The sequence below is a fragment of the Hypoxylon fragiforme genome, assembly GCF_022984875.1.
Source record: "Hypoxylon fragiforme strain CBS 206.31 chromosome Unknown GGS25scaffold_1, whole genome shotgun sequence".
Taxonomy (NCBI): Eukaryota; Fungi; Ascomycota; class Sordariomycetes; order Xylariales; family Hypoxylaceae; genus Hypoxylon; species Hypoxylon fragiforme.
In genome coordinates, this window is record NW_026054756.1 from 4,538,407 (window position 1) to 4,565,970 (window position 27,564).

At 49.7% G+C, this 27,564-nt stretch overlaps 6 protein-coding genes across 6 annotated transcripts; 3 read left to right on the plus strand and 3 right to left on the minus strand.

Annotated features, from left to right (window-relative positions):
- Positions 1-241: 241 nt before the first annotated feature.
- On the minus strand, positions 242-1,876 carry GGS25DRAFT_517633 (uncharacterized protein; the record flags this gene model as incomplete). Its single annotated transcript, XM_049263415.1, has 3 exons — positions 242-957; positions 1,022-1,465; positions 1,591-1,876. 3 exons carry the CDS (start codon positions 1,874-1,876, stop codon positions 242-244), a joined length of 1,446 nt encoding a protein of 481 aa, XP_049122116.1.
- Positions 1,877-3,808: 1,932 nt separating this feature from the next.
- GGS25DRAFT_473118 (MFS general substrate transporter) lies at positions 3,809-6,939 on the minus strand. The gene is made up of 3 exons (XM_049259512.1): positions 6,002-6,939; positions 5,717-5,929; positions 3,809-5,454 (listed from the first exon to the last, which is right to left on the minus strand). Exons 1-3 carry the CDS (start codon positions 6,227-6,229, stop codon positions 4,333-4,335), a joined length of 1,563 nt encoding a protein of 520 aa, XP_049122117.1. The 5' UTR covers positions 6,230-6,939; the 3' UTR covers positions 3,809-4,332.
- A 5,383-nt stretch (positions 6,940-12,322) lies between these two features.
- Positions 12,323-15,211, plus strand: GGS25DRAFT_473129 (putative MFS quinate transporter). Its single transcript, XM_049259513.1, has 3 exons — positions 12,323-13,285; positions 13,568-13,708; positions 13,769-15,211. The coding sequence occupies exons 1-3, from the start codon at positions 12,830-12,832 to the stop codon at positions 14,864-14,866; spliced, it is 1,695 nt and encodes a 564-aa protein (XP_049122118.1). The 5' UTR covers positions 12,323-12,829; the 3' UTR covers positions 14,867-15,211.
- A 3,160-nt stretch (positions 15,212-18,371) lies between these two features.
- On the plus strand, positions 18,372-20,061 carry GGS25DRAFT_527871 (Di-copper centre-containing protein; the record flags this gene model as incomplete). Its single annotated transcript, XM_049265126.1, has 6 exons — positions 18,372-18,531; positions 18,593-18,742; positions 18,805-19,054; positions 19,115-19,302; positions 19,376-19,616; positions 19,738-20,061. Exons 1-6 carry the CDS (start codon positions 18,434-18,436, stop codon positions 20,059-20,061), a joined length of 1,251 nt encoding a protein of 416 aa, XP_049122119.1. The 5' UTR covers positions 18,372-18,433.
- A 1,063-nt stretch (positions 20,062-21,124) lies between these two features.
- On the plus strand, positions 21,125-21,823 carry GGS25DRAFT_517639 (uncharacterized protein; the record flags this gene model as incomplete). Its single annotated transcript, XM_049263416.1, has 1 exon — positions 21,125-21,823. One exon carries the CDS (start codon positions 21,125-21,127, stop codon positions 21,821-21,823), a length of 699 nt encoding a protein of 232 aa, XP_049122120.1.
- A 179-nt stretch (positions 21,824-22,002) lies between these two features.
- On the minus strand, positions 22,003-25,572 carry GGS25DRAFT_527873 (pyridoxal phosphate-dependent transferase; the record flags this gene model as incomplete). The annotated part of the gene is made up of 4 exons (XM_049265127.1): positions 22,003-23,452; positions 23,529-23,676; positions 24,400-24,490; positions 24,584-25,572. The coding sequence occupies 4 exons, from the start codon at positions 25,570-25,572 to the stop codon at positions 22,236-22,238; spliced, it is 2,445 nt and encodes an 814-aa protein (XP_049122121.1). The 3' UTR covers positions 22,003-22,235.
- Between the last annotated feature and the right edge of the window lie 1,992 nt (positions 25,573-27,564).

The following is a 27,564-nucleotide window of genomic DNA, read 5'->3' on the forward strand; positions in this document are numbered from 1 at the left end:
TATGCTGAACTTGGCCCCTGTTGATGGTAGATGAAGAAACTTGAAGATTCTAACTATGTAGTAACTATTCTTGAGAGTATAAAAGCAAAAGTTGGAAGAGTTAACCAGCTGTTAAATTACAAAATTGTATCCATTATCATATCAATTAGAAAGTCCTTTAATAACGAATAACCTCATAGTTAATAATATACAGCTGCATCACCATGAATCCGAATATCGAAAACAGAAGGTAAAAGAGAAACTATTCCCCCTTCGTCTTATCCTCTTGCGCCTCACTCGGCACTTGTTCCGGCTCTTTGTCCTTCAGTTCTCCACCCTGGTCCGCCTGTTCCGTTTTCGTCTCTCCATTTCCATTTGCATTTCCATTAACATTCGTATCTTTACTATCATTATCGCTAGCAGCATCATCGTTCTCATCTTCATACCATCCAGGGATGAGGTCGTTTGTGGCTTCGCCCTCGTCGTCAAAATCATAGCCCCACAATACCCGTTCAGCAGCCTCCTTCCCCACAACCGGCAGCCTCTTGACACCCCTTTCGCTAGCTTTCTGGGGTACGACTTTTGGGTCTAGTAGACCAACTTGCACGAGCACGCTAGCTTGATCCCAGTAGACGTGTTCATAATGCAAGCTCCCGCCGCGCAGAGTAACGATGCTCACCACGAGAATCTCGACCTTTTTGTTAGTTGGGGGCAATCCTGGGAGAATCCAGGGCATCTCTTGCGTGTGCTTGAAAGCGACGTGCAACTCATCGACGACGCGATCGGCACCAATAGTACGCGAAAGTAGGGTTAATTTTGTGGTAGCTGGGTTGCAACTGATGAATAACTCAGAGTAGAACCTGCGAAGCTCTTCAGCCCCGATACCGCCAGTCAATGTGGGAATGTAAGTAACATGGGGGCTCTTGTTGGCTCTATACGTAGACATGGTCTGCTGTAGATCTCTCGTATAAAATTTGCCTGTGAAGTTTTGATAGGGACTCAGTTATCTGACTAGCTGAGGTCCTGCGGGATGGGAACTTACCTTCAACATTCTTCTCGACTACCTTCTCCAGATCCACGTCTTTTCGGAAGGCCCTTCGAGCTTCAGCTAAACTCCTACTCCAAGCCAGCTCTGCACTGACGCGATTGAACACATCCAGATCGCGCTCCGCAAAACCAGGCGTAGCATCGTAGGTATAGCTCGGATAGCCCATCTGTAGCATACCGCCTACGCCCATACCTCGTTCAATGGTCCTCTTATCGACTCTCTTCTTCCCTTGAATTCCCACCAGCTGCGTTTGCTTTACGATGCCGACTTGCTCACCACTGCTCAGATGCACCAGTACGCGAACGCCGCCTGGGAACTTGGTACGCGGGTCTGGGATGCGCGTGGGATAGTAGGCGATGAGACAACCGAGTCGAAACTCGGGATTGTTGTCAGCAATGTGGAAATGTTCCAAGCAGACGCTCGCAGCATCGCCATAAGCTACATTCAGAGTCAGGACATGGTACATGAGAACCTGCATACCTGGCACCTACCTACCTGATATGTAGTAGGTAGATGTGTACTAGGCAGGTAGGATATTCAGGCGGCCGAGGTTGCAATCATACCAATGATGCCGTAAGTTTCGCAAGGTCCCCAGTTAGCCTTACTCAACGACTCTAGTCGCGATCGATACTCGTTGCCGCCGTTGCCCATGGAGATATACTCCACGTTGAAGCCCTCATCCCTCCACTCGCTCAAGGTCAGTAGGTCAAACTCATCACTCTCGGCTGTGATGTATAATTTTGGTGGCGACTGAGGGAAGTCACTAGATAGGAAGCCAGGGTCATTATGGTTGAGGCCACCACCGCTGGATGAGATGATGCCAATGTTGCCATTGCCGCGGTTTGGCATTGCTGCGTTGACGATGCCGGGAAGGTTTATTTCCATAACTGCGTATGGCAAGTGGAAAGAAGACTAGGTAGTTGTTTTTGGTTTGACTGATTTTGATTTATTTTACGGAATCAATCTATGTATTTACGAGTTGATTAACTCCTTCCTTGCCTTACATTATATCAGTCATCGGCAGTATCATTGGATAATTGGTCATATTATGCTCAAAACAAGGTTGAAGCTGTTAAAAAGCTCATATGATGTCAATGACGTCAACGGTGAAACCAGAAACTTGGACTGGCCTGCTCACATCCTTCCGTGTTCCTTCCGTGTTCCTTCCATGTTCCAATAAGAAGAGTTGATGACTTGGAGTAGTAATTGTTTGGAGATCATGTGCTTTTGATGCTATATTTACATATTCACATATGCACGTAATAGGTAGGTCTTGAGATCACACCGGAATAGTATAAAGTTGCAAGATTTCTACAGTCTGATTGGCTTGACAAATATGCACCTACGCTATAATAATTCACAACCTTTACCTAGTGAGCATGACAAGATTAACTCTAACTTCAAGCAAGGGGCATAAGTAAACCATGATAAACCATAAAATAGCACAGTGGCTTTGTTTAGCCTCTTTCTAGTACCCAGTCTCCTCCATTAAAAGAGAGGGAAGAGAGAATAGGGAAGTTTGTGGAGGCTGGAGGAGTGGAACTATGTAGGCTATAGTCCTCCAGTGCCAGACCCGGCGGGCAAAGGGTGACATGTGAGGATGCTGTCTTGATTACATAGGTATGTGTATATCAAGTGCCTTAGATATATACATGACTGTTACCGATTAGATGTAGCAGAGGGTTATGGAACAGTTGTTAGGTGCCTCTCATACAGTGATTTACTACCTAGGTACCTAACCTAGTTCTTTCCTTCGAGCCACTCTCCCTTCTGAGTGCCAGCATTTGAAGTTATAAGAAGCATGTACCGATTTGATGTGAGGTGTAAGTGATAAGTGCCTCATATATACGTGCAAAAGAAGAAGAAGAAGAAGAAACAAGGAAAATAAAATACGATTACTCAGTCCTCAGCAAACCGCCAGACAACCAAAGAAGCAATACAATCAACCGCTCCACTCTCATAATCATGGATCTCAACCTAATATAATCGAATGTCTAATATCAAACATAGGCAAAGATTTGCAATACCCAAGACGATCCGTCGATCGATTGACCGATCGACAGTCCCATTGATGTGCAGCTCTAATTATCTATCTACAATCCTCGGCCGAGATCTCACATGTGTGCCAAGGTTGCCTACATGTAGGTATGTATCTACACAAATACATTGAACACGCACACCTAACATCAATGATATAGGCACATAGTTACATGTAACTCAGAAATTCACCATCCACCCACTACTCACTACCCATACACAAGCACATACACAAGCAACACCTACATAGATAGATAGCAACCATCATCACATGTCCTCCCAAACTACCCAACCCGTGTAAGCAGCTGAAGCCAAGCCAAACCTCCGTAGCACAACGAGCAACCACCACAACATCCTACTCGTCTGTGTCCACCAGCCAAGAAAGAGGCCAAGAAAAAAAGAAAAAAAAGGGGGTTGTGGCGATGATGCCGTTCGAGCCGCCCTCTAGGTAATCAATCAGGCATTTTTAATGTCGTGCGAAGGAAAAAAAATTGAAGGAAAGGAAATCGGACGATACCTACACCGATTTGGTGTGCTGTGTTGTGTTGTGCTGGTGTACTGGTGGCACCGCACTGCACTGCACGGTCATTCATTCGGTGAAGGGAGATAGATAGATAGATAGATAGATAGATATATGAGATATATAAGAAGGAGGAGTCCTTGTGCCCTAGTGCCCTCAACCAATATACATAGGCTGGTCGGTAAGATCCATAAATAGGTATGTAGGCCAACCTAATTCTAGCCTACCTCTTATTCTCGTCTCTACACACATATATATATCACAAGCACAGGTCAAGCGACTAGACAGACAGGCAAGTACTCAAAATACTGACTCAGATATATGTTTTTCTCGTATCAAATCTACACCCCCCTTATCCCTCTTATGGACATCGTCACGTTCGATCATCAAGCAGGCGTAGCCAACATAAAATAACAGGACCACCTATCCTACTTCTCCAATCGCTAATCCATCCAAAATCACGGTTGTGTGGTATCAAACGAGTTTCCAACCCCCTTTATTCCTATTCCTCCCCCTTATTCATTTATTCAAAAAAAGCAGTACGTATTCAATCCATCAAAGTGTTTCATCCCCCACCAGCGCGCTCCCCAGCATCATCACCATCATCGTCCGCAAGCGACCTCCGCTCACGATTGCGATCCCTCAACCCTGCCATGATGATCCTGGCCGCCTTTTTCGCGTCCTTCTCCCTCTGCTTTATTTCGTTGCGTGCGCGCTCGTGCTCCGCCCAGCCGTTGCTGATCCAGTCCTACGGCGCATGGTGAGCGGTTCCCTTCTCGGGGTCGCCGTCGATGCTAGCGGACGCGTCGCGGTGTGCGTGGCCGTGGCCCGTCGCCTTGTCGATCGTCGCCTGATCGACGACCTCGGCGGCGTCGGCGTCGTGGCCCACGTCCATACTGCGGTTCAGGTGCTCGGGGCCGAGCAGCGTCAGCGCGATCACGTACACGTACACGCAGCCTAGGAAGATGCAGATGACGATGCCGTAGTTGTACCGCTTTACCTCGCCCTTGGGCTCGAGGGGGAAGCGCTCGCCGATGGTCGCCTCGATCGTGGAACTAGCGGACGAGACGAGGTTACCGAGTTGGTAACTGGTGCCGACGACGAAGGTTCGGAATGCGCCGGGGGACAGTTCCATCAAGTGGACGGGAATAACACCCCAGGCACCTTGGACGCAGAACTGCTCGAAAAAGGCGGCGGCGATGACGGCTTCGGTGCTGACGAATGTGTACGGGTAGAGTAGAGCTCCGCCGATGATGCACATCACGATGATGCTAAGACGACGACCGAAGACCTGAGAAGAGAAACCGACGATGGCACCACCGCTCATAGCGCCTAGGTTTGCCACGACTTGGGTGATGGTGACCTGGTTGGAGTTAAAGCTGTACTGGTTCCTCAACATGGTCGGGTACAAGTCCTGAGAACCGTGCGACATGAAGTTGAAGCCAGCCATGAGGAGAACCAAGTAGGTAAGCAGCATCCAGTGATGTTTGAGGGCAACCTTTCCTTCCGTCAAAAATGTCTTGCCGATGCTGCCGTTGGCTTTTCGCATCTCCTGGTGCTGGATGTACGTGTCGGTCTCGGGCAGGAATATACGCCAGATGATGAAGAGGACCGGGGGGCAAGCGCCGAACCAGAAAAGTGGTCGCCAGCCATGAGGTGTCGTGTCGACAAGACCACGAGCAAAAGCGGTAGCGAGGAGGTAACCGAAGGCGTAACCCTGCTGAAGGATTCCACTCATCAAACCTCTTGCCTCATTGGGCAGGTCTTCGAGAGCTGTTGCAGCGGCATTTCCATAGAGACCACCCATAGCAACTCCGAAGAGGGCTCGACAAGCTAGAAATTGACCATAAGTGTTACAGAAACCGGTTCCCTATAACCTCACGAGTTAGTCTCATGAACGTCGATACAAGAAAGCGAAGCTTTTTTGCCAATACTACGCCAAGTAGCGCTATGAGTGAGAGAATATTGGCATTATTCCGGGTCTGGGCAGCGGCACTTGACGAAGCAGTAGTTTCTAGGCGTTCTTGTGTGCGTGGATAGGGGCGTGGGGGAACCCGAAGATCACCACCACCAAAAAAAAAACAAACAAACAATAGAATGGATATGATTGGAATGGATGAGTTGTTACTTACCAATTCAAGTGCAATAAAAAGTATATTGTTTACGACAAAGGGCCATTTCCGACCGTACCGATCGGAAGCGATACCGAAGATGATGGAACCGACGGATCGGAACATTAGGACGAGCGTTATTCCCCAGGTAATGTCCGTGTTGGTCTTTCCAAATTCCTCAGATAGTTCATCAACGGTAAGCGACACGGTAAAGAAGTCAAAGGCGTCCCAAGTCTAGAAAAGTTTGTCAGCTATAAAAAATTCAACAGCAACGGATGAAACTGAAGATAGGTAAACGGGACTTACCCAGGCCCAAAATGCGACACCAAAGAAAGCCCATTGGCGGAGGGTTAACATTCGAATCAGGCGAATCGGGTTGGGGGCTTTGGTCATGGGAGGCTTCAGTGAAGTAATACGCGAAGCAAGATACTCTCTGGCGGTCATGCCATAATGCGGAGGGTGAATGTTAGAGTCGTCTATATCATAGGCGTTGTGTGGCGCGGATGCGCCATCCTTCTGAGTGGTTGTCGCCATTGTTCAACCCAGCTAGAAGATAACCAAGAAGGGTTTCTATAGCTGTCTGTCTATTTGTGTCTGTTGATATGTACCTACTAAGTAGGGTGAGGTATGGTATGGTGTTGCTAAACCAAAAGACCATACAAAGAAGACAAGAAGATAGGAATACGGGAGGAGCACGGCCGTATATAGTCGAGTCCGAGGGGCGTTGACCTTGAAAGAGAATACGACGACGCAACGATGAAAATAAGGATGGCGACGCAACAGGTTATTATAATGTGGTATGCCAACAGAAGGCTGGCCTGGTCATAAACCCCTACCCCGAATGTTACTAGGCGGTCTAGGAATATATCACTTCGGTGGTGCGGGGGGGAATAGAAGGGGAAAAAATGGAATGGAACGGTATCCCTGGATGGCTTACCAGGATCAAGCACGCTGTACTATATTATCATATGTACTAGGTATGTATGTATGCAAGGTCGTATCGTGATGATGATTGGAGAGCTGATAGTCATGAGAAGAGAGAAGAAAATGAAGATAAAGTAGAAGAAAGAAAGGGCAAATAAATTCCCGAGTGTACTACCACACGAGCCTTGTTAGCTTTGACAATGATGCTGATGATGATGCTGATGCTGCTGACGATGATGTACAATCTAACATGTGTACTTGATGTATTCAAGTTCAATGTTCTACAACAAAGTTTGGAGCTCAGGGATATGGCAAATCGTATCTACCTACATGTACACATACAGGCTATTACCATGCAGTGGCGTGCCCAGATGTACTGGGTAGGTATATGCCTAGGCGAGAAGTCAGCATGGACAAAAGGCAACTTTGAACGCACATGCCTCCAATTCAAACATGTACATACATATGCATGGATGTCATTGGATGTCATTGGATGCATCAATGATGGGTGCTCAGCTTTAGGTACAGGTACTGGGTATACATCCAAGTATCATGTGTATGCAAGCGGAATTAAGCCGTCAATCGGCTCCTTCTTACGGATTACGCCTCATACTATACACTAACCACGACAGCTACCAAATGACATACATACTATATTAAGTATAATCATACAAGGAATTGGAGAAATGGTTACAATCTTTTTTTTTTTTCTCGTCTTCAAGGTCCTCTTCCGTGTTGTTTACTCCAAATATCATGTGGATCATATCTTAAAGCAAGGGCTTTTGAGGCCTCAATGTATCCGTTTCGAATGGAGGAAGATGCTTACCTTTTACCATACCTTTACATCATATTAATCATTTTAGATCCCATGAACCCGTTGACGGCAGTCATTGACCTAGTCTGCCCAGCTTTGCCTAGAGTTGCCCAGCGTTCAATTGCTGTCCGGCTGTAAGGATATACCTACCTAGGTTAAGGACCCATAGATGATTAAGGATATTGGTGATCTAGTGACCGAAAGCACCCGAAATGGTGAGATTTGTATGTTCCAAGGTTAACTTTCAAGCCCTTCGTTAGCTCAAGTTGCTCAAGTGCTTTTAAGTTGTTGCCATCTTGGCTTACATACACTAGGTAGGTACCGACGTACTTATTCTTGGTCTTCTTGGCCAACCATTAAAAAAGAGAGAAAGAAAAAAAGGGCCGGTCAGTCATACTAAAATAGCGTCTTTTCCCCTCATCCCCTCATCCCCTCATTTCCCCCACGCCGGCTCGATTACGCTATACGGTTAGTCTATGGGGGAAACGTGGATATTCGTGTGGAGAGTCGTCTCTCTAACTTTTCTCCTCTTCTTTTTTCATCTTTTCGTCCTTTGGTACTACGGTCCCTACCTGCATACAATTAAAAAAAAAGAACCCTCAATTTGTCTACATACGTACAAGTTTGGTATAATTCTCCTTCGAAAAAACTTATTGAAACCAAAAAAAATCAAGAATGATATAAAGGACGCTATGCCGCGCTTTTGCATTGCCAAGGGTCTTGCCACAATGGAAGCTTTTTGCTAATTGCCAAAAGCCGGTGCTGTGCCGCCGCTTGGTTATAGACAGAGAGCTAATCAGATCGTACATAACTCACAGTTCCTTGGGGGCACTGGTAATGTTTGTGCCGTGCCTGATCCCCGAAGACAGCGAACTTTGCGAATTGGACTACTGCAACTCTAGTCTGTCTACGGCATAGTAGTGATGTAGAAGGCCAGGTTATCCCCCTTTGTCGCAGAGCCAAGAATATTCGAAGAAGCCCACTAGAATGAATTCAATTGGACCCGTTCCCATGTCGATTACTCAGAAATCCTCCTCAAAGTCAAGAAAGTCAAGAAAGTCAAGGAAATCGAGAACCTCGAGAACCTGCAAAGCGGTGCTGCAAAGCAACCTGTGCGGGTCTACCATCACCACATCATGAGAAACCAAGAAATCCATATTTCGCCTCTTACAAGACAGAATGAGACCTTTCCCACTTAAACATTGAATTGAGTGCAACGTGGGATAATTCGGATGTAACTCGAGATAAAATGGTCCCCTTGAGCCCTACGGAGTGTGGTCTGGACCGGTCTAAGACATGTGAGCGATTTCATACCTGGTCTAACCGCCGTATTTATTCGCAAAATCGCCAGTTTGCCAAGTTGCACCATCTCAAACATAACCTCACTTTGTTATATTTTGGTAGATCTCATATTCCCTTGCTGTCGTGCCCGCCACCCGCGAACCTGCACCACAAATAAGTCTCAGATAGTCTATGATAACATCGGATGTGGCCTCTAATGTTCTAGGTACAGTTTCTTATCTACCAGTGAATTGGCTAGAATTGTCATTTTCAAGACCCAATATCAAGATAAGAAAAGCAAAGTAAATGATTAGTCAACAAGGTCGACAATCTGCATGAAGATTCTAGCTTTCCTACATATTCACATACCTGTCGGAACATACCCGGAATTCTTTCGGTGCTTGTTCTACAGTCGGAGTTCGGGTATGGCTGTAAGTACCTATCGCGTTATGTATGTCACACGAGAATCTCCAGTACCTTTTTAAATCGGAAAGGGGACACATGCGTACTTCCATAGTCCACATACCCTCTATGTCGACTTCGACATCTCTACTTCGTATTTCTCGTTCATTTGCGGCGGTTTGGCCACGAATTCCAACGTTCATCTTCGCCGATGTTGCCTTCAAATTTCTGGACCGTGCAGCCAGCCCCTGGTTGTCTACCACGAGGGCAACATCGTCACCATCCATGATTTCCTGCTTCCTACCTTGTAATACATAGGTGGTTGGCGTACCTGATAACCTCGGTCTCGCATCGTAGATCGTTCTCGCCAATCCCGTCAAGATGTGCTGATTCTATGAAGAATATGTTCTCGTTAGAGGTGATGGCGAATGGTCTCCTCCTTCTCACGAGCTGCAAGAAGACAGGCTTGTCCGAGTTGTTCCGGTGCCATGGCCGCGTAATGACGGCAGCTAGTATTTATATCGGACTCATACAAGCTATCTTTACACTGTCAAGGATCTTCTACCGAGGGACTACATGGGGAGCTAGATAGCTTAGCGACAGCTTACATGACTCCGGGTAGATGTTGGAGATCTCCGCACAACGACGACGCTGATCTACGTCTTCTAGGTTCCGCCTCATCACATACACTACTCGTTCTCACCTACATAACCAGGGTTACTGCAGATCGGGGACGATACCCTGGGAAAGGCATGGTCCATCTCTCTTAATCTCTGGACAATCTTCTGCTCTAACACCACGATGCTCGATCCGCTTTAGTGCTTAGGGACTGCATGCACAGTCTAGTCCATATATATCGTCGCCGGCTTCTTCCTGCCTCTGGCGTTAGCTGAAAATTCGTGGGGGAGATGTTGAGGCTTACCTACGCGACAGGATTCGCTCCAGAGACCTTGACCTTGGGGTCCGTTTTAGCTTGGTAACTGATCTTCCACTTACTGGTTTCTAGCCAGGCACCAAATGCAATGACGTGCAGTTAAATTGATTTACTTTTTTACAATGTTGCATGTGAATCAAGAGGTTCTGCTCACCGACGTCAAATCCGGGCTATTAATCCGGGGTACCGACAACATCCAGCATGTCAAACTCTCCCCATATGGGGACCCCACAAGTGTCACAGGTGTTGCCGACTCAATTCCCGAAAGAGAACACACAGCAGCTATAACATTTGGTATAAAACGGCTTGGCTCCCCCGGATCGCCGTTTTTGCTCCGGATTTGGTCTAACCACCCGGAATGCGTGCCAACTGAACATGGGTTAGCTCGGTGAATTGGGATCCTATGACGACAAAGAGGACATTTTCTCGAACTTGGAAAAGGACCTTCGATTACGACGCTGCGAGCCTCAATATGCGTACTTTTATTATTCACATTTACCGCTAATTAACATATTGTTGGTGTTGGGTTGATAAACGCACATACACTACACAGAGGTTGGCGGTTAGGACGGCCACCACACCAGATTAGGTGCGGAACTTGGCATACTCCATAGACGCCCGAACCTTCATATCACAACTTTCCAAGGAGCTAGTATATGTTTTTGTAAGTCTATCGTGGAGACGATCGAACGATTGCTTCGTTGTTTGGTGCTTGGCTGTAAGCTCCGCGCCGGAGTTTATACCTGGGTAAGAATACCTACATATATAACTGGGGAGACGAGATGGCAACCTAGAACTCATGTTTCCTCAGATGAGATGGATATCAGGTGTAAGGGGAAGAACACTATACGAAGCAAAGAGACGCGTAAGTTATCCAGGGAAACACAAGAAGGCAATCTAACTCAACTTCACAGCTACTGCTTTCAAAGACGATACTCAGAGCAAAAACAAGCTTTGCCATTGATGAAATACTTCTACTTATATCTTGGCTGCCCAGAGTTCAGTCCTGAAGGAGAATTAACCCGCCCAACATTATAGATTTTAGCAGCGGCAACGAAGCTTAGCTTTTACTAACTTGCGATTGGCTAGTTGACTTGGCCTATAAATGTGCGACTTAGTCACAAAAGGGCCGCGGCGAAATCAAGTCAGTCACAAGATGAGGTTGTCGCCACAGTCACATCATGTTACCGCCTCTCTCTATCCATTCTGTCTCATATGAATTCTGCATCCATGATATACGTAAACTTGGGTGAGATGCTATTAAAAGTTGTCGCAAGCAAGAAAGCTCATAGCGTCGTTCATATCCTGAACTCGTTAGCCCAATCCAGCGTTTGAAACAGACGTTGGTAACCTACCTACATATGAAGGAATGTTTTTGTTTGCAAATATTTAGGACAAGTTGCCTAGTAAGGAAGGCTCTGCGGGAAGAGGCAGAAAATCTAATCAAACCAAATCCCTTCCTTTGGCTGTTTATAGCTGTCGCTGCAATGAAGCAAAGACCGAATTGGTACGAGTAACAGGCTTCGGGTTCTGGCTAGGTCTACTAATCTCGCTGCCTATTCCCTGGTCCCGTTATTTAACTGCGTTTTGTTGGAATATCCATCAAGATGTTCTAACTAACAAGACTAGCAGAACTTGGCTGGCCTTATATTAAGTGCGTACATATGAATTTTCGATGGGGGTTGAGGTTGGGGTTGAGGAGTTGATGGGGTTTATTATTGTATGTGGATCACCGACTTTGCTGGCCTCGGTGCATCTTTGTCCTCGTCTCCCCAACGGACTGGGTACGTTAGTTAGTTATTACCCAGTAACTAGTTTAGTAGGTAGAGTCTAACCATCCAAGTCAGTGGGATTACGAAGTTTTTCCTAGGGAGAGCCAGCCCCGCAAGCCACTTACCTATTACCCCTTCAAGTTTACCTGCGATGATTGGAAAAGCCAAGACAAGCCAAGCAACGCCGTCATGTTTTATTTTGTTCTAGGTAGGTCAAGTGAGCTTATACCATACCCAGGATAGTAAGAAATAGCAGTGAACAAGAATCCTTCACACCGAGCAGGATGGGGATAAACACGCGGGGACCCCACGAAGGCCCACCAATTGGTTCCGGGGACAGGCTGCATAACGGTCCCCAGATCCTGGAGTGTTACCCCCCCCTGGGGACCAACCCAGCCCTTATACCCCCCCTACCCTTCCATCCCTTACTACTATGTAGTACAGTACTACATCCCTCGCGTGCCTTGTTATATGCCCTGCTATGCATAACGCATACATGACATGTAGGTAACTTAAGTAGACATTACTTACATAGATGCTACCTAGATTATGTATGGCTCTTCCTTTGTCATTAGTTGATTAGCTGCAGTTTACCGCTTGCATTGTGTGTACAGATCCCATCCTATACTATGCCTCAACTGGCTGGCTTACCCGAGTCGCCTCGCTTGAAGTCAGGACCGAGTAGGAGGAGTAATAGATAATAATAATAATTACTATGTAATGTGAAAGAGATGAGGGTAGCGTGAGAAAGTGAAAAAGAGTGAGCAGTTCTGACAGCAGGTATTTAAACCATGGCAATCTCCCCACAAGATCCTTTCTGCTTCCACTTGGGTTCTCGTTCCTCTCTCTCTCTCTTATCTCCTTTCTTTTTTTCCTCCGTCTAGGTATTCATTCTCCTTGTACTGTGCTTGCTCCTTTCTACAGTACTTAGATACCTTAAGCATCTAGGTAGATAGAGTACTCACGCACTAGGACACATAGAAAGAAGGAACGGAAAAAAAGAAAAGATGGCGGGAGGTGTCAAGAAACCAGTCAACATCTTCAGGCTGAAGGACCTGGGCGAGCCCAAAAACGTCTTCAACTGGCGTCTATGGTTCGCGGTGATCTCCTTCGGCCTGCTGGGCGCCGCGCGCGGCGTGGACGAGGGCCTCATCTCGGGCGCCTTCAACTCGCAGGACTTCAAGCGTACCATCGACTTCGCGTCCTACAGCAAGGTCGACCAGACCAACATCAAGGCCAACGTGTCGGCCATGGTCCAGATCGGCTCCGTGGGCGGCGCGCTCTTCGCGTTCGTCATCTGCGATCGCATCGGCAGAATCTGGGCTACCCGCCAGCTGTGTCTCATCTGGATCCTCGGCATGGCCATCTTCATGGCCAACAATGGCTCCCTCGGTGCTGTCTATGCCGGACGCTTCATCGCTGGTCTCGGAGTGGGCCAGACTCCTGTCGTCGGTCCTGTTTATGGTATGTGCCCTATGAAATCTCCTCAAAAAAAAAGAAAAAGAAATAGGTTGCTACCTATCTAAAGTAAATGTAACCCAGAATGCTAACATCTTTTTGCCAGTATGTCGCAACGTGCTTTTCTATTTGCGTATTTCTGTGTTCCACCACTCTGCTGCTTCCTCCGAGTCATTTCCGGCATGGTCTAGATCGGAGGAGGTGCCAATCTAGAACAAGCACGGCTTATTGTTATCTTGGAATTTCTTTGCGCAGCGTTGCTGACATACAACGTGTTTTTATTATAGATCGCTGAGATTGCGCCCGCCTCCATCCGAGGTCTGTGTACTTGTATCTTTACGGGATTCGTCTACGTTGGTATCGTGCTCGCCTATTTCACCAATTACGGCGCGCAGATCAACCTCGGCGACACCACGCACGTCAGATGGGTATGTGCAACCGTTGTTCCATTTCATCGTTACAATCGCTAACTTTCAACGTGGCTCTAGCTCGCCCCCACAAGTCTGCACATCATCTTCGCAGGGCTCATCTTCATCCTGACCTTCTTCCAATACGAGTCCCCCCGCTTCCTCATCAAGCAAGGCAAGGATGAGCAGGCCATCAGCAACATGGCGCACATCCGAAACTTAGCCGTCGACGACCCCTACGTCGTCTCGGAGATCAGCGCCATCAAGCTGTCCCACCAGGAGGAACTCGAAGCCACCATGGGCACCAGCTGGTTCGGCATCGTGAAAGAGATGTTCCTCGTGCCCAGCAACCTGTACCGCCTCTATCTCTCCTCCACCGTGCAGTTCATGTCGCAGTGGTCCGGCGCCGGCTCCATCACGCTGTACGCGCCCGACCTCTTCGACATCCTCGGCATCACAGGCCAAAACGAGTCCCTCCTCATCACCGCCGTCTTCGGCCTCGTCAAGTTCGTCGCCGCCATCATCTGCGCCCTCTTCCTCGTCGACGTCATCGGCCGCAAGCGCGCCCTCCTCATCGGCATCACCCTCCAGGGCTTCGCCATGATCTACGTCGCCGGCTTCTTGACCGCCGTCCCGGAACTGGGCGTCGACGACAACTACGTGCTCCCGGCCGGCGAGCGCGCCGCCAGCCGCGGCGCCATCGCCATGATCTACCTCTCCGGCTTCGGCTGGGCCCTCGGCTGGAACTCGATGCAGTACCTGCTGACGGCCGAGCTGTTCCCCCTGCGCATCCGCGCGCTGTCGACGTCGATCGTGATGACGCTCCACTTCGCCAACCAGTACGGCAACTCCCGCGCCGTCCCCAACATGCTCCTGGACACCGCCCACGGCGGCATCTCGCCCAGCGGCACGTTCTGGTGCTTCGCCGTCGTGACCGTCATCGGCGGCATCTGGGTCTGGATCTTCGTTCCCGAGACCTCCGGCCGCTCGCTCGAGAGCATGGATCGCCTGTTCGAGCTGCCGTGGTACAGGATCGGTTTGTACGGAAACGCCGACGCCGACCGCAGGGACGAGGCGTTTAGCGAGAAGGAGATTGTCGATGAGGTTGAGGATGTAGGGCCTCAGACGATTGATGGGGCGATGGGCGAGAAGAGGCGGAGTGCGGATAATCGCGTTTGATTTGATTTAGGGATGGGGGGGGGAATATGATATGATACCTTGGGTGCCTGGCATGGGAATGCTGGATGAGAGAGATACGAGAGATGATGAATAAACGTAAACGTAACGTGCTTACTGTAAGATCAGAATAGTATGAATCTAGTACTTGGCCCTTTGGTCATGACAACTCGTTAAACAATTAACCTAGACCACTCTGTCTTAGGGCCTGAATTTTGTACTGTTTTGCCTTAGGCTGTGGACTGTATATTTTGAATGCCTCGTCCCAACAATTACCCCCAATGTGAAAATTAATCAAGTCGCCCTTTAGCCACCAAAAGAAGTAAAACACCAAAAAAAAAAAAAAAAAAAGATAACGCCTTCTCCAGCGCAAACATCCTCCCTCATCCGGGGCGTAAACACAATCACATACTCCTCCTGCGACTCTGGTAGAGGATCAGTCGTTGGCGACCTCGAAGGGGTAGCAGGGGGAGGAACATTAGGGCATGATGACGGGAGAGCAAACCCGCCTGTTATTACGGTGACAATGATTAGCGATAGATGTATAGGCCTTAGGTTATTTTCGCTTATGTACATACTGACCAGAAATTAGCAGTGCTATAGTTGCTGTAGACACCATTGTTCAGTTGGCCATATGTCTTCCTACTAACCTAGGTACTTAGGTACCTAATTTAGGATTCGTTTGCTTTGTCTTGCTTGGGGGTGAGAGAGATCAAAATCGAATTCATCTAAACCAAACAGAGGTAAGAATGGCATCTTATTTATTCATCGAGACTTCCTAATCCAATCATGAAAATCAAAATACGCTTAATTTTTTTAAAAGGAATTCCTAGGCAGATAGGTACATGACAGAAAGAGCACCACCAAGGGGCTCAAAGGGGAAATCACAAAATGTCACCTAAACCCCTTAGACATGGCCGAAGAAGTGTTACTTGTAACTATATAGCATTCAACGTATATAGACGACTTCGTGATAATTAATATCTATATGTAGATGTTATCAAGGTAGCTCTAGTTATAGAGCGTCGTTCAACTTAGTCTCAGGGGCTTGTTTGACAGTAACATCACATCAAGTATTTACATGACACAACGAAGCATGATATATATCGGTCTAACCTAGACTATTCACGCACGCCTTTATGTCTTGATGAATTACTCTCAAGATTTACATCTCATATTATGTATTTTAGAACCCTCTACCTCCGCAAGAAGCAGATGGGGTGGCAGCAGTAAATACTAACTAGCCTTATCTGAGCCATGACGAGGAAGTTTTGATCCTCTTAGCGCCCTCAATACTGGCATATTATTTAAATACTGGGTGTTTTTCTGTAATTCATAGCTCCCGGTTGTCTGCAACTGATCCTCCTTCTTGTTTATTATTCATAAGCTGGAACATTTGTCCTCAGTCCGCACTGTTCTTCACCCTCTCACCTCTACCCGCTTTTCAACCATATTTGCTTTGTATCGCATCTATTCATTTCTTATGACAATTCAACCTTCCTATTACAAGAGAGTTCTCAATTAAACTTAAACTACATCGAATCACTTCCGTCTCAATTTTAAACACTCCCACCACCATGTCGCACTCCATTGCTGTGCGGTCACTGTTCCAGGACACAATTATCATGAAGCTCATGGGAGACATCGACGAACCACCTGTTCACTCGGATGAAGGATTCGTACAGGCCAAATTTGAGGACTATTTGCATGCCGTCGGCGATCAAACCGTCGCTCGCCTCCGCAGACGTGCCACCCGAATCGCAGCACAAGCAGGCGCCCACGGCGCCGACATGCGCGAAGCGCTCTTCCATCGCCTGATCGCCATCGAAGCAGCCAAGGAGGCCGCGATGGAGCGCGGCCCGCCCTTCACCCTCATCTTCTTCATCGCCCTCAAACACGCCAAGATCTACGTCCAATCCAAACACCATGGAACCTACCGAGTGATATTGCTGGAATGCCTCAACCGAACGATCGCGCGGATTGGAAACCGCCTCTAGGAGAACCCGTCTTCCACCGCCGGCAAGATCTGCTACGTTGAGATTCAGCAATATTTCTACAGAGCGTTCATGGCCAAGGTCAACAGCGACGCGCACACTCCTGCGGTCGCTAAGCTGGGCTTGGACTTTCACGACCTGTACCGCTTGTGCTCCGGACTTCTGTGGATTTTTATTGGCAGAGAACGACTGATGGCCGCCGAGAGTGAGAGTGAGGCCGATCAGGAGGAAGAGCTACACGACCTGTCGAAGCATTCTGATGAAGTATGGGAGGATGATGGCATGAGTGATGTCGAGTCGATTATTGATGGCGACCTTGGTGAAGAGAAAGTGGTTGACGAGAATATTACCGAAGACGACGTCACAGATGGTAGCGGCATCGAGGGCCTGTCCGTCCAAGATGAGGACATGCCTTCTCCAGATCACAAGGGAAAGGAAATGGAGCGGACCAGTTCCCCCGATGACAAGGAAAAGGGACATGACTTCAAACTGACCGACTGCTCTTGTTTGAGGACATTTTCCCCCGTCTTCCCTAAGTGGTTTGTCGACACATACAGCCGAAAAGAAGGTGTGTAATATGCTCTACGGAGATGGCGCTTTGAGTTTATAAATGCTTGGAGCATAACTGGCTCTACAGGTTTCCATTTGGAAGCATAATGCTAACTTCATGTCAGAGGACAACGAGTCAGGCGAAGAAGAGCCAGTCGCTAGTATATCCCATTCTTAATAAGCTCTTTGAAAGCTAAGTCTCGACTAATTCACGAAGTTACGAATCGACGGCATGTTTTCGACATCGTGGAACATCGTGGTGGAAGCTCAATGAGTGATTGCGTTTCTATTACCTTTTGATCGCCACTTGAACCCGACGAAGGGATTTTATGTTTAGGAACTCTGTGATTTGGAACGGATTTGATACCCGAGTTAGAAGGATTGATGACAGGGCACTGTAGCAACTCTGCTCTGGTTTTGAGAAGGAATAGTCGCTAATAGGTCGGTGTTGAGGGGATCGCTTTCTAGGGACGCGTTATGATGGCGACATAGTCAATTGAGCTTGACCATTTTAAATACGACTAAGTCTATGTTCCTGGAATTTTTAACCGTGAAAATATGTAAAGGACATGTAAACATAGTAGTACTAACCAGATTCATGTAAGCCGCAGCATGTACTCGAAACATTACACCTCGCCTCCTGCTCTCTCAACCTCAACAGCCACAACAAGGACCGCAATATCCCAAAGATCACCACCATTATCATGACAGCTATCTATCACACTGATCATTGCCTTCTTCGTGAATACTCCACAATCTGCCGAAGGCTTTATCCAAGCAGAAATATATTGACGACAGTTGCCATTGGTCGCGCAAATGAAATTTATCCTAATGTAGCCTCTGCCACAAGTGCCGTGCGGAGGTGCAATTCCAAACCCCAGGTCGCTCGATTGAGCCGCTGTGGGAGATGTGGGCTATATATACCTCTTGGTGAAATTCGCTGTTGCAGATTTTCTGGATGATGGGACTGAAGTCGCAGGTCCAACTAACAATCTACCTTTAGCTTAGGTAGACAGACCACTTTAACATGTGGACGATCTGGAGTTCTCTCCTGGTGCCCTCCCTCCTTTCTGGAGCGGAGGCTTCGGTGGTGCCACAAAGTAAATTTATATCCAGACTACAATCGTAGGTTTCCATTTGGTTCACCTTCGTTTTCCTGCCTTGCTAACCGTTGTGTTTCTTCTAGGGTATCTCGCAACCCCAACTACCCCCTCGATGTTGTCGACAAGTTCGAAGAGGCTACCATGCCCAAGGTCGAAGCGTATATGTCTGAGAGGATTACTTCGGGTACGAACAACAACTGCACCCTAGAAAACGCAGTCATACGGCAAGAATGGTTCGTCTTCTATTTTCTCAACACTTACAATAATAGCCCTTCACCACTAACTCGGCAACTAGGAGCGACCTTTCCGAAGAGCAGAGACAAGAGTACGTCGCAGCCGTGACCTGCCTGACGAAGCTGCCGCCGAAATCCGACAAAGCAAGATTCCCAGGCGCCATGAGCCGGTACGACGATTTCGTCGCCTTCCATATGACCCACGCCATGCAACTCCACGACAATTACCATCTATTTGGCGCCCACAAGTACTACGTATGGCTGTTTGAGAAAGCCCTGCGCGAAGAGTGCGGGTATACCGGCTACCAGCCTGTACGTCAACCTCAATGCATTCATCGAGTTGCCAGGGTAGTTTGGCTGATAGCTTAATAGTACATGAACTACGATCGCTACTCGCAGGACCCATACAACTCCCCGCTACTCAACGGAAACGCTTCCAGTCTGGGCGGCAACGGCGAACTAGAGCCTACATATAAGGGCGTTCCCCAGCCTGGACGAACTCCCAACATCATCGCGTCGGGCGGTGGTGGCGGCTGCGTCACCTCAGGGCCGTTCTCAGAGTACGTTTTACCTACCTACCTGCCTCATTTCCCACACAAAGCAAACACTCAGCTAACACTACTACAACAACAGCATGGTAGTAAGCCTCGGCCCAACCTCCATGTCCATGGGCAGCAACCTCCCTAAGAACCCCAAAGCCGACGGCACCGGCCCCAACCCGCGCTGCCTGCGCCGCGACGTCAACAAGAACGCGTTTATGGGCGCCACGGCGGACCGCGCTTTCAGCCTGCTCAATGATAATGCGGAGATGGACGGCTTCTATAACCAGTTGCTGGGGACGCCGCCGCCGAGGAATGACCCGTATCCTTGGGGTGTAAGTGTCTTCTCTTCCCTTGAGCCTTCTCCTCTGCCCCTCTCTGGAGTGCATATGGCAAGGACGGTGCACAAAAGAAGAAATGGAAAGAAAAAAAAACGCTGATGCATTCGAAACACAGATCCACACAGCCGGCCACTACGTCGCAGCCGTGGACCCGGGCGGCGACCCCAACACCTCTCCGGGGGACCCGCTCTTCTACTTCCACCACACCGCGCTCGACCGCCTGTGGTGGATCTGGCAGATGCAGGACCCGGGCATGCGCCTCAACGCCATCCCCTTCGTCAACGGCTCCATGACCATGCCGGGCCACGGCAAGCGGCAGTCGAAGGACCCCAACGATGTGATTGTGGATCTGGAGTGGCTGGGCCCGCCGGTCAAGTTGATGGAGACGCATGATCAGTTGGGGGGGAATGGGGGGCTGTTTTGCTATGTGTATGTTTAGTTGGTTGGTGGCTAGGGGGGGAGGGGGGTTAGTAGTTATAGACGAGGTAACGTTTGCTTGGTGTATCAGTCATACTAGTCGTAGCCATACCTGTCGTTACAATTACTACACACAGTTCTGTTGGCACGGGGGTGATATGTTTGTTCTGTGGTCTGTTGTATTTGAACTAGCCTTCGTTCGTTTTGACGGTTATGAGATACCTAGTACGTCGAATCAGGTACGAGGAATCCTGCCAAATCTCCCACGTATTGAATTATACATGATTACAGTTTGCACACCTTGCTGGTACAGTGCAGTGTAGACTGCAAATATAACAGTGGCACGGACGGGTCGTAAGGAGTGGTCATTCGGAGCCTACCAACTAGTATCAGTAAATAAAATGGGATGTAAGTTGCTGAATAGTCTGAACTCCCTACATAAATAAGGTAGACAGTCAACGCCGAGGGTCTCGTATTAGTGAGCAGAACTATATACTAGGTACGGTGTAACGATACAGACTTCTTCTATCTTTTACGTTTTGGATGATTACCTTGGAACGAAAACCTTTACGCGAAAGTCCAACGAGAAACACTGTACAGCGTAAAACATCTGGAGTTGGGCACTTACTGGTCTGTTACCTGGTTAACCTATTTGCTGCGTGAATCCCTGAAATGCAGGCACGTGCCTAACTTGATAGTGTGAGTAACGGTCGAAAACCATGTACCAAGTGCAAAGATCACCAAGTCAGATGGCTTGGTGGTTGGCGTACTGGCTACCAAGGTACACTGGAAACTCGACACGAAAGATTGAATCTTGGTGAACGAATATATAAATAAACCTCCACAACCTACAGTCTCTCTTCTTTCGTCTCGTCACTCATAACTTCTTCTACTTCCAATAAGAGTCGCACAAGACTATAATCTTCTTCACCAAAGATATCAAAGCATTGGATGCATTCAACCAAGCAACGCGTGACTACTCGTCTCGCAGACGCCAAACTACCAATACTCGCTTCTCAACCTCCTATCTCCGAATAAACAAATTAAAACCAACGTACCAACCACGAGCTTCACGACAATCAGCAATGGACCCCTCAGCACAGCTTCCCCAGAGCGGCCCGCTGGTCCAGGGCATGCACGGCCACAAGCACACCGTCAAGCACCAACGCAGACCCAAGCGGGGCGGCGAGTACCCGCTCCCCATATGGTGGCACATCGGGCTCTCGCTCACCTCCGCGCGCGACCTCTGCCGCCTCGCGCGATGCAACAAGACGATGTGGTCGCTCTTCTCCTTCGAGCGCGCCGCCTTCGAGGCCCGGCTGTACCGGGAAATCTCCGCCGCCCTGCCGAGCTTCCACCTGTTCACCGCGCCGCGCAGCTCGTGCGTCGAGCGCGCCATCCGCGCCCGCTACCCCATCCCCGACCTCGAGCGCCTGATCCTCGGCTGCAACGCCGTCAGCGACACGTACCTGCACGGGATGGAGATCGAGTGGGGGGACACCCAGCCCGCGCTGTTCGTGGCGGCGGAGATCGGGCACCTCGACGCGATGGAGTGTCTGCTGAAGAACGGCACGCCCATTAACCTGCGCTTCGGCGATCAGATGCACTGCTACGAGGTGGGGCACACGCACTGCTACCACCTAGCGGGCGATTGTCGGAACGCGCTGTGCGTGGCGCGGGAGGCGGGGAGAGAGGATGTCGAGAGGTTTTTGCTGGAAAGGGGCATCGAGGATAATTGTGGGAGCCAGTGTGCGGGGCGCCATGATTTGGAGGACGATGTGTGAGGGCATTCCTAACCAAAAACACGGGATTGATACTGGTCCATTCATATAGGTAACTGCTTTGATCTTAGCGAGGGCGGCGGCGCTTTCCGGTTATACTATAGGTACCCTGATGAGGAGGATGTCCAAGCATAGCTTTCACGGGGAGGAACCTAGAAGATGAAGAAAAATATCATTTCGTGGGCGTATCTAGAGGCTGTGGAAGTTACAAAACACGTGGCCAGCCGTTCTGTTCTTGCTATCATCTAAATACAACATTGAAAACAACCACAGAGACTTATTTATCTTATGAAATTCCAATCCCATCTTTTCATAATGACCCCTTAAAGCTTTCATACTCACCTGATGACGCAAGTAGTTACAACTCAGTGATATCATAGATAAAAAGTATATAAAAACCCATAGGTCAGTCAGCTCACGAACTCCGATGCTCCCCCCTTTTCACCCCCTCGCAAACATCGCGCAGCATCCTGCCCGCCCACTCAAAATCCTCCATTTCCAAGTACGCCTGCGCGCTTATCCTCACCCACACGCGACCGGCGTGCGCATATATCGGCAAAAACGTGTTATACTCCTCCATGATCTTCCCCACCATCCAATCCAACGCCCCCTCCCCCCCCATAACCTCCTCCACCTCGAGCGGCAGCGCAACATTCGTCATCGCGCACCTCGCCAAGCTCCCACTCTTATTATCCAACACCTCCGTGCCCAGCATCTCCGCCACTCTCCTCCCGCCCTCCCTCGCCAAAGTCTCCACATACGCCATCACCTTCGCCTCCCCACCCAGCACCTGTTCCCGCCACAATATCGCATCCTTGACACACAGATACGCGCTCGTGTCGAGCGTCCCCACGAACTGGAAGTTATTCACAAACGCCGAGCTGTGCCCCTTCGGCAGCGGGTTGAACCGCTCCCCCCGGCCCGCGCCCACATACCCGTGCGAGGTCGGCAGCGTCGACGCCATCATGGCCTGGTTCCGCACGGGGACGTACAGGACGGCGCAGCTGCGCGGGACGTGCAGCCACTTGTGGCAGTTGCTGACGAAGAAGTCCGGGTCCAGCGCGGCGAGGTCGAGGTCCGGCAGCATGCCGACGCCCTGCGCGCCGTCGACGAGGCTCAGCACGCCCGCCTCCCGGCACGCCGCCGCGAGCGCCGCGAACGGCATCCGGATCCCCGGGAGGCTGGACACGGTGTCGAAGACGCAGACTCTCGCGCGCTTGCCGCCCGCGGCGCACGCCTGCACGGCGGCGTGGAAGGCGGCGACGATGGCGCTGTCCTCGAGGGGGAGCGTCAGGGGGATGGCGTGCGCGGACACGAGGCCGAGGCTGGAGTCGACGAGGTAGTCGATGGTTTTGCCGCACGCGCCGTAGATGGTGGTGAAGTGGAGGATGGCGTCGCGGGCGTCGGGGCTCCAGACCATGTTGCGCAGGATCGTGTTCACGCCGAGCGTCGCGTTCGAGACGAGGACGATGGTGTCCGGGGGTGCGTGCAGGAGAGATGCCAGGGCTTCCCGGGATTCGTTGAGCAGGTCCGGGAGCTGGTACCGGATGAAGTGGTCCGGGGTCGCTTCGGCGAGGGCTTGGTAGTGCGCGAGCTTTTGACGGATGTGGCGGGGGCTGGCGCCGAAGGAGCCTTTTTTTGTGTTAGTGGTGAGGACTTGAGTAATGCGCTAACGGATGGAGGAGGAGGAGGATGGGGGTTGGCCTACCATGATTTAAGTTGCGGTATGTTGGCTCGAAGTCGAAGTGTTGGAGGAGTCGCTGGCCGAATATAGGGGTTGTGGTTGTGGTTGTGGTATCTTCTTGGCCCCCCTTTGCGCCATTGCGCAAAACTAAGTTTTCATTTACAGAGCCCATCTTGTTAGTTTCTCAAAACAGAGGTTCTGAGAATATTCGTTAGTTTTTAGGAGTGATTAATAGCATTCGAGCATTCGAGCACCAGATATCTCAGCATTGGCATAATATATAGGCAAGTATACGAGAAGGGCGCAACCCCACATGTCGAATTCGAAGGGCGTTGAATGACACACAGCACCGTCGTATCTGCCTATCAATCTATTATCCTCCGATATCGAATATAGATTCCAAACTTGACTGTTCCTAGCCGGTCACGGCCACGCGATATGAAGCGTACTTCTTTTATACGCTAAACAATTTCTCGGCGCATAGTCAATTTCCTAGCGATCGAGTCTATAGATACGCCAAGCCGACGCAAGCCGTCTATTTCCATTGGATATGGAGTCATAGGCGGAACTGTCTCGTCTCTGCCGCTTCCCGAGCGGAAGCTAGCAAGTATGCTTAGTATGACCACAACTTCAGCTTCCTGTAACCTTCATTGCTCATTATCCCGTTGCCGATCTTCGGTGCCAGCCGCTCACGGACGTAGCTTCTCCGCCGTATTAGCCCCCGAGAATTGAGTCACCTTCCCTTCCCCCCATTGACACATCCGCCGACCGAGTCACTCAAAGCACCCAATCCTCTATTCCGGATGAACTTATCGTACTGCATCACTAAAATTGCGAGTGGTTATGTCGATATAACATCTGCCTTGACAACTGCAGACACCGGACCGCAACTCACAGCAATCGGAATCGCATCAGGATCGCTTGAAGAGGGAATTTCTACGCATTCTAACGGTAGAACCGTGCTCCCCGTCGCCGAATACGTAATCCTACAGAGAAGTGTATCATCGTCAGTAAACTCCCCCCCCTTAAAAAAGGGCATTTTCGCCCATTGGTAAGCATAGGTAGACCAAAACACTTACTCCCCCCCATCCCCCCCCTCACACCTCCACGTCTGCTCAACAACCACCTCATTCCTCCCCCCGTCAAACCAGAACCCCGTCGCCGGATACGCCTCGGGCGGAATCAGATCATCGCGGAACCCCGCCGGACACGCCCACCTCGTCTGCGGGTCAATCAGCCGCGTATCATTCGGCAGCGGCAGCAGCAGCAGCAGCAGCCGCCCGCCACCCGACGACACGCTCGCCGCCTGGCAGTTGATCGCAAACTCGTTCGCGCGGTTGTACAGGTCGAACGTCACCGTCGCCGACGAGCCGCCCGGCAGCCGCGCGCCGCGGAACTCGAAGTTCTGGACCTCCCACGCGAAGTGCGCGGAGGCGGAGGCGGAGGCGCAGGCGGGGAGCGGGAGCGGGTGCGCGGTGGTCGTGTACGCGGCGATCGCCAGGTTGTCCCCTTCCGTCCCCGTGTACGGCCCCTCCGGCGTGTCGACGAGGCTGAGCGCGAGGCGCCCGTTGCCGGTGCCGATGGCTCGGGCTAGTTGGTTCCGAGGGTCGGCGTTACTGTTGCTACTGCTGCTGCTGCTTTCCGATTCCGATGTTGCCAGATCCAGACCGCGGTCGCACAGGTAGGTGTGCTCGATGCTGATGTAGTCGTTGCTCGAGAAGTCAAACGTCGCGCCGATAAACGCATCCTCGTCGCTTACTTCGCACGCGGTGCGCCCGCTGCTGGCATACGGGTCGGCGCGCTCGCCGCTGCAGAAGGAGGTGTACCCGCTGAAGGAGGCCTCGAGCGTGAAGTGGAAGGTCTCGGTGCCGTTGTCCGGGTGCGTCACGCCGTGCCAGTCGCGGACGAGGAAGTTGGGGAAGTCTTCGTGGGTGCAGGGTGGGTATGTCCTGTCTTCCGACCTCGGCTTTGGTTTGCTGGTTGCGTTAGAAGGGGATCTTGAAGGGGGCAGGGAGGCGCATTGCGATGATAGCAGAGCGATGAGCCCTGCTGTTGATGCTTTTCTCATGGCTTGTTAGGTAAGTTCCTCTGGTCGGGTTCTTGTGCTCAGATGTGTTCTGTCTACAATGTAGCTAGCAAGTAGGTACCTAGTAGGAACGTTTTTGCATTCCAAGATTGCCGGGCCATAAAAACGAAAAGTGCATTGTCGGTACGGGGTTGATCTATCCCATGATAAGGTCAGATAGACGGATACATAGGTAGATGTAGGGCTCGCGTAGCATCGAGTGCTATTTAGCCTCAACATCATTTACCTACTGGGTACCTTGTTTGGTCACTGGCCATCGGTTGTATACGACTGCGAACGTTCTAGCCCGGGGGACGCTCATGCACCCTTATCTTTGAGAAATTCATGGCGTGTTTCTTTTGCCAAGATTGCGGCGAATATTGTTGCCATTTCAAGCAATCAATCAATTATTTAATAAATTGAAGATCTTTCAAAATGGGTGGATGTTTGAAAACACCATAAAAATAATCGCGACATTCCCCGCCAAGCTTGTGTGACTTGGAAATTGTGTCAGCTGAAAGTCATGTGACTATTGCCAAGATCCTGTAATGGTACTAGGTTAGGTACCTGTTAAGCACTTATGTCAGATCAGATCCCACGAGTCTTCCCAGGATCATGACACTGATAAAATAACTTCGAGAATCCTATAATTCGGACGCAACAAGGGGGGCCACGTGAGACTGAAGAATAAAAGAAGGGGTCCAAGACGGAAAACATGCAGGATCCTTCAATGCCTGCATATACACCTAGATGTACAGAAGTGTTCGAGAACGTCAATATTGCACTTGTTAATGTACACTGAGTATGCATCGTACAACTTGTGATTGTTGTGGCTGAGCCATATAAAAGGCACAAATAAGTGGAAGTGCGATTTGCGGGAATTGCTCGCGATCCTTTTCCGCATTTGCTTTTCACCTTATGTCGTGCTGTTCCTGTACCTCGGCACACAACATGCAGTACCTACTGTACCTACGACAACCTAGAAACACATCGATCGCAGAGAAACTTGAAGGTTATGGCATATGAGATTACATATCATATACAGATATTCGCCTTATACTGCCTGCCTTGGCCAGTAGGATATATGGATGTGTGTATAAGTACCCACCCTAGTAAAAGTGATGTTAGGTCTTACACGTGCTCCTGCAACTTCTTTCTGAGCCTTTCTTTGTTGAAAAATCTGCCTTGCGCACGAAAACAGAAATTGCACCGAATCGCGAAAAAGAAAAAATCCACTTCGAACTTATTACAGCCATCGCATGTTGCACTCAGCCTGAAATGAGACGCCGATGTTTCTGCTGTAACGGATGCTCGGTTTGTGGTTCCGGTGTCCAGTCAGTTCGATGATGTCGGGTTAGGGGGTCGTACGCTGTTGGAGTCCACTCACTCACTTCAGTATCGTCGCCCAAGACATGAGGGCAAGGCAGGGCAGGCAGCACGACTGGTCTACTGTGTACTTCCTGTGAGATAGGCTTGTCTTGCTTCGCTAAGACTGATCTCTCTGAAGAAGAAAGGCATGGAATCCTACTGGGCAGAGAAACGCTGAGTAGGCAGACTACATACAGGAGACGAGTGTCTTGAACACTGGAGAAGACTATTTTCTCTTGGTTTCCATGATATACGGCCAAGAGTGAGAAGCCTCGCCCCGAGGATTAGCTGATATCTCGTTTTCGGTAGAATGCAGCCCCCTTTTCTGGTTCTGCAGGTGGACAAGATGGGATGAGTGAGCTTCATGATTCAGTGCTAATGCTCCCACTTCAGATGGGAAAGGGTATTCACGGTGTATTGAGGGTTTCCTACGTTGGCCTATGATGATATTTTCATCTCAATACCTAACACCAACCTTGGAATTTCCCGTCGGTATGGAATTTACAAATGTTGAACCACCTACCCGGGTTGCCCAGCAGCTAACTGTGGGCGAAGTCTGCCTCCGGATAGCTAATGCATTCTAATTTCCAAGGTCTCCAACCTCAAAACCCCATTTGATGATCACAG

What these genes read in the sequence shown, in the direction of transcription:
- GGS25DRAFT_473118 (XM_049259512.1), bottom strand. Translation starts at nt 6,229, where the DNA reads ATGGCGACAACCACTCAGAAGGATGGCGCATCCGCGCCACACAACGCC. An exon ending in GTGTCGCATTTTGGGCCTGG is followed by an intron (nt 5,930 to 6,001) that starts GTAAGTCCCGTT and finishes AAACTTTTCTAG; the next exon opens with ACTTGGGACGCCTTTGACTT. An exon ending in TTTTTATTGCACTTGAATTG is followed by an intron (nt 5,455 to 5,716) that starts GTAAGTAACAAC and finishes GTGAGGTTATAG; the next exon opens with GGAACCGGTTTCTGTAACAC.
- GGS25DRAFT_473129 (XM_049259513.1), top strand. Translation starts at nt 12,830, where the DNA reads ATGGCGGGAGGTGTCAAGAAACCAGTCAACATCTTCAGGCTGAAGGAC. An exon ending in CTGTCGTCGGTCCTGTTTAT is followed by an intron (nt 13,286 to 13,567) that starts GGTATGTGCCCT and finishes TTTTTATTATAG; the next exon opens with ATCGCTGAGATTGCGCCCGC. An exon ending in ACACCACGCACGTCAGATGG is followed by an intron (nt 13,709 to 13,768) that starts GTATGTGCAACC and finishes ACGTGGCTCTAG; the next exon opens with CTCGCCCCCACAAGTCTGCA.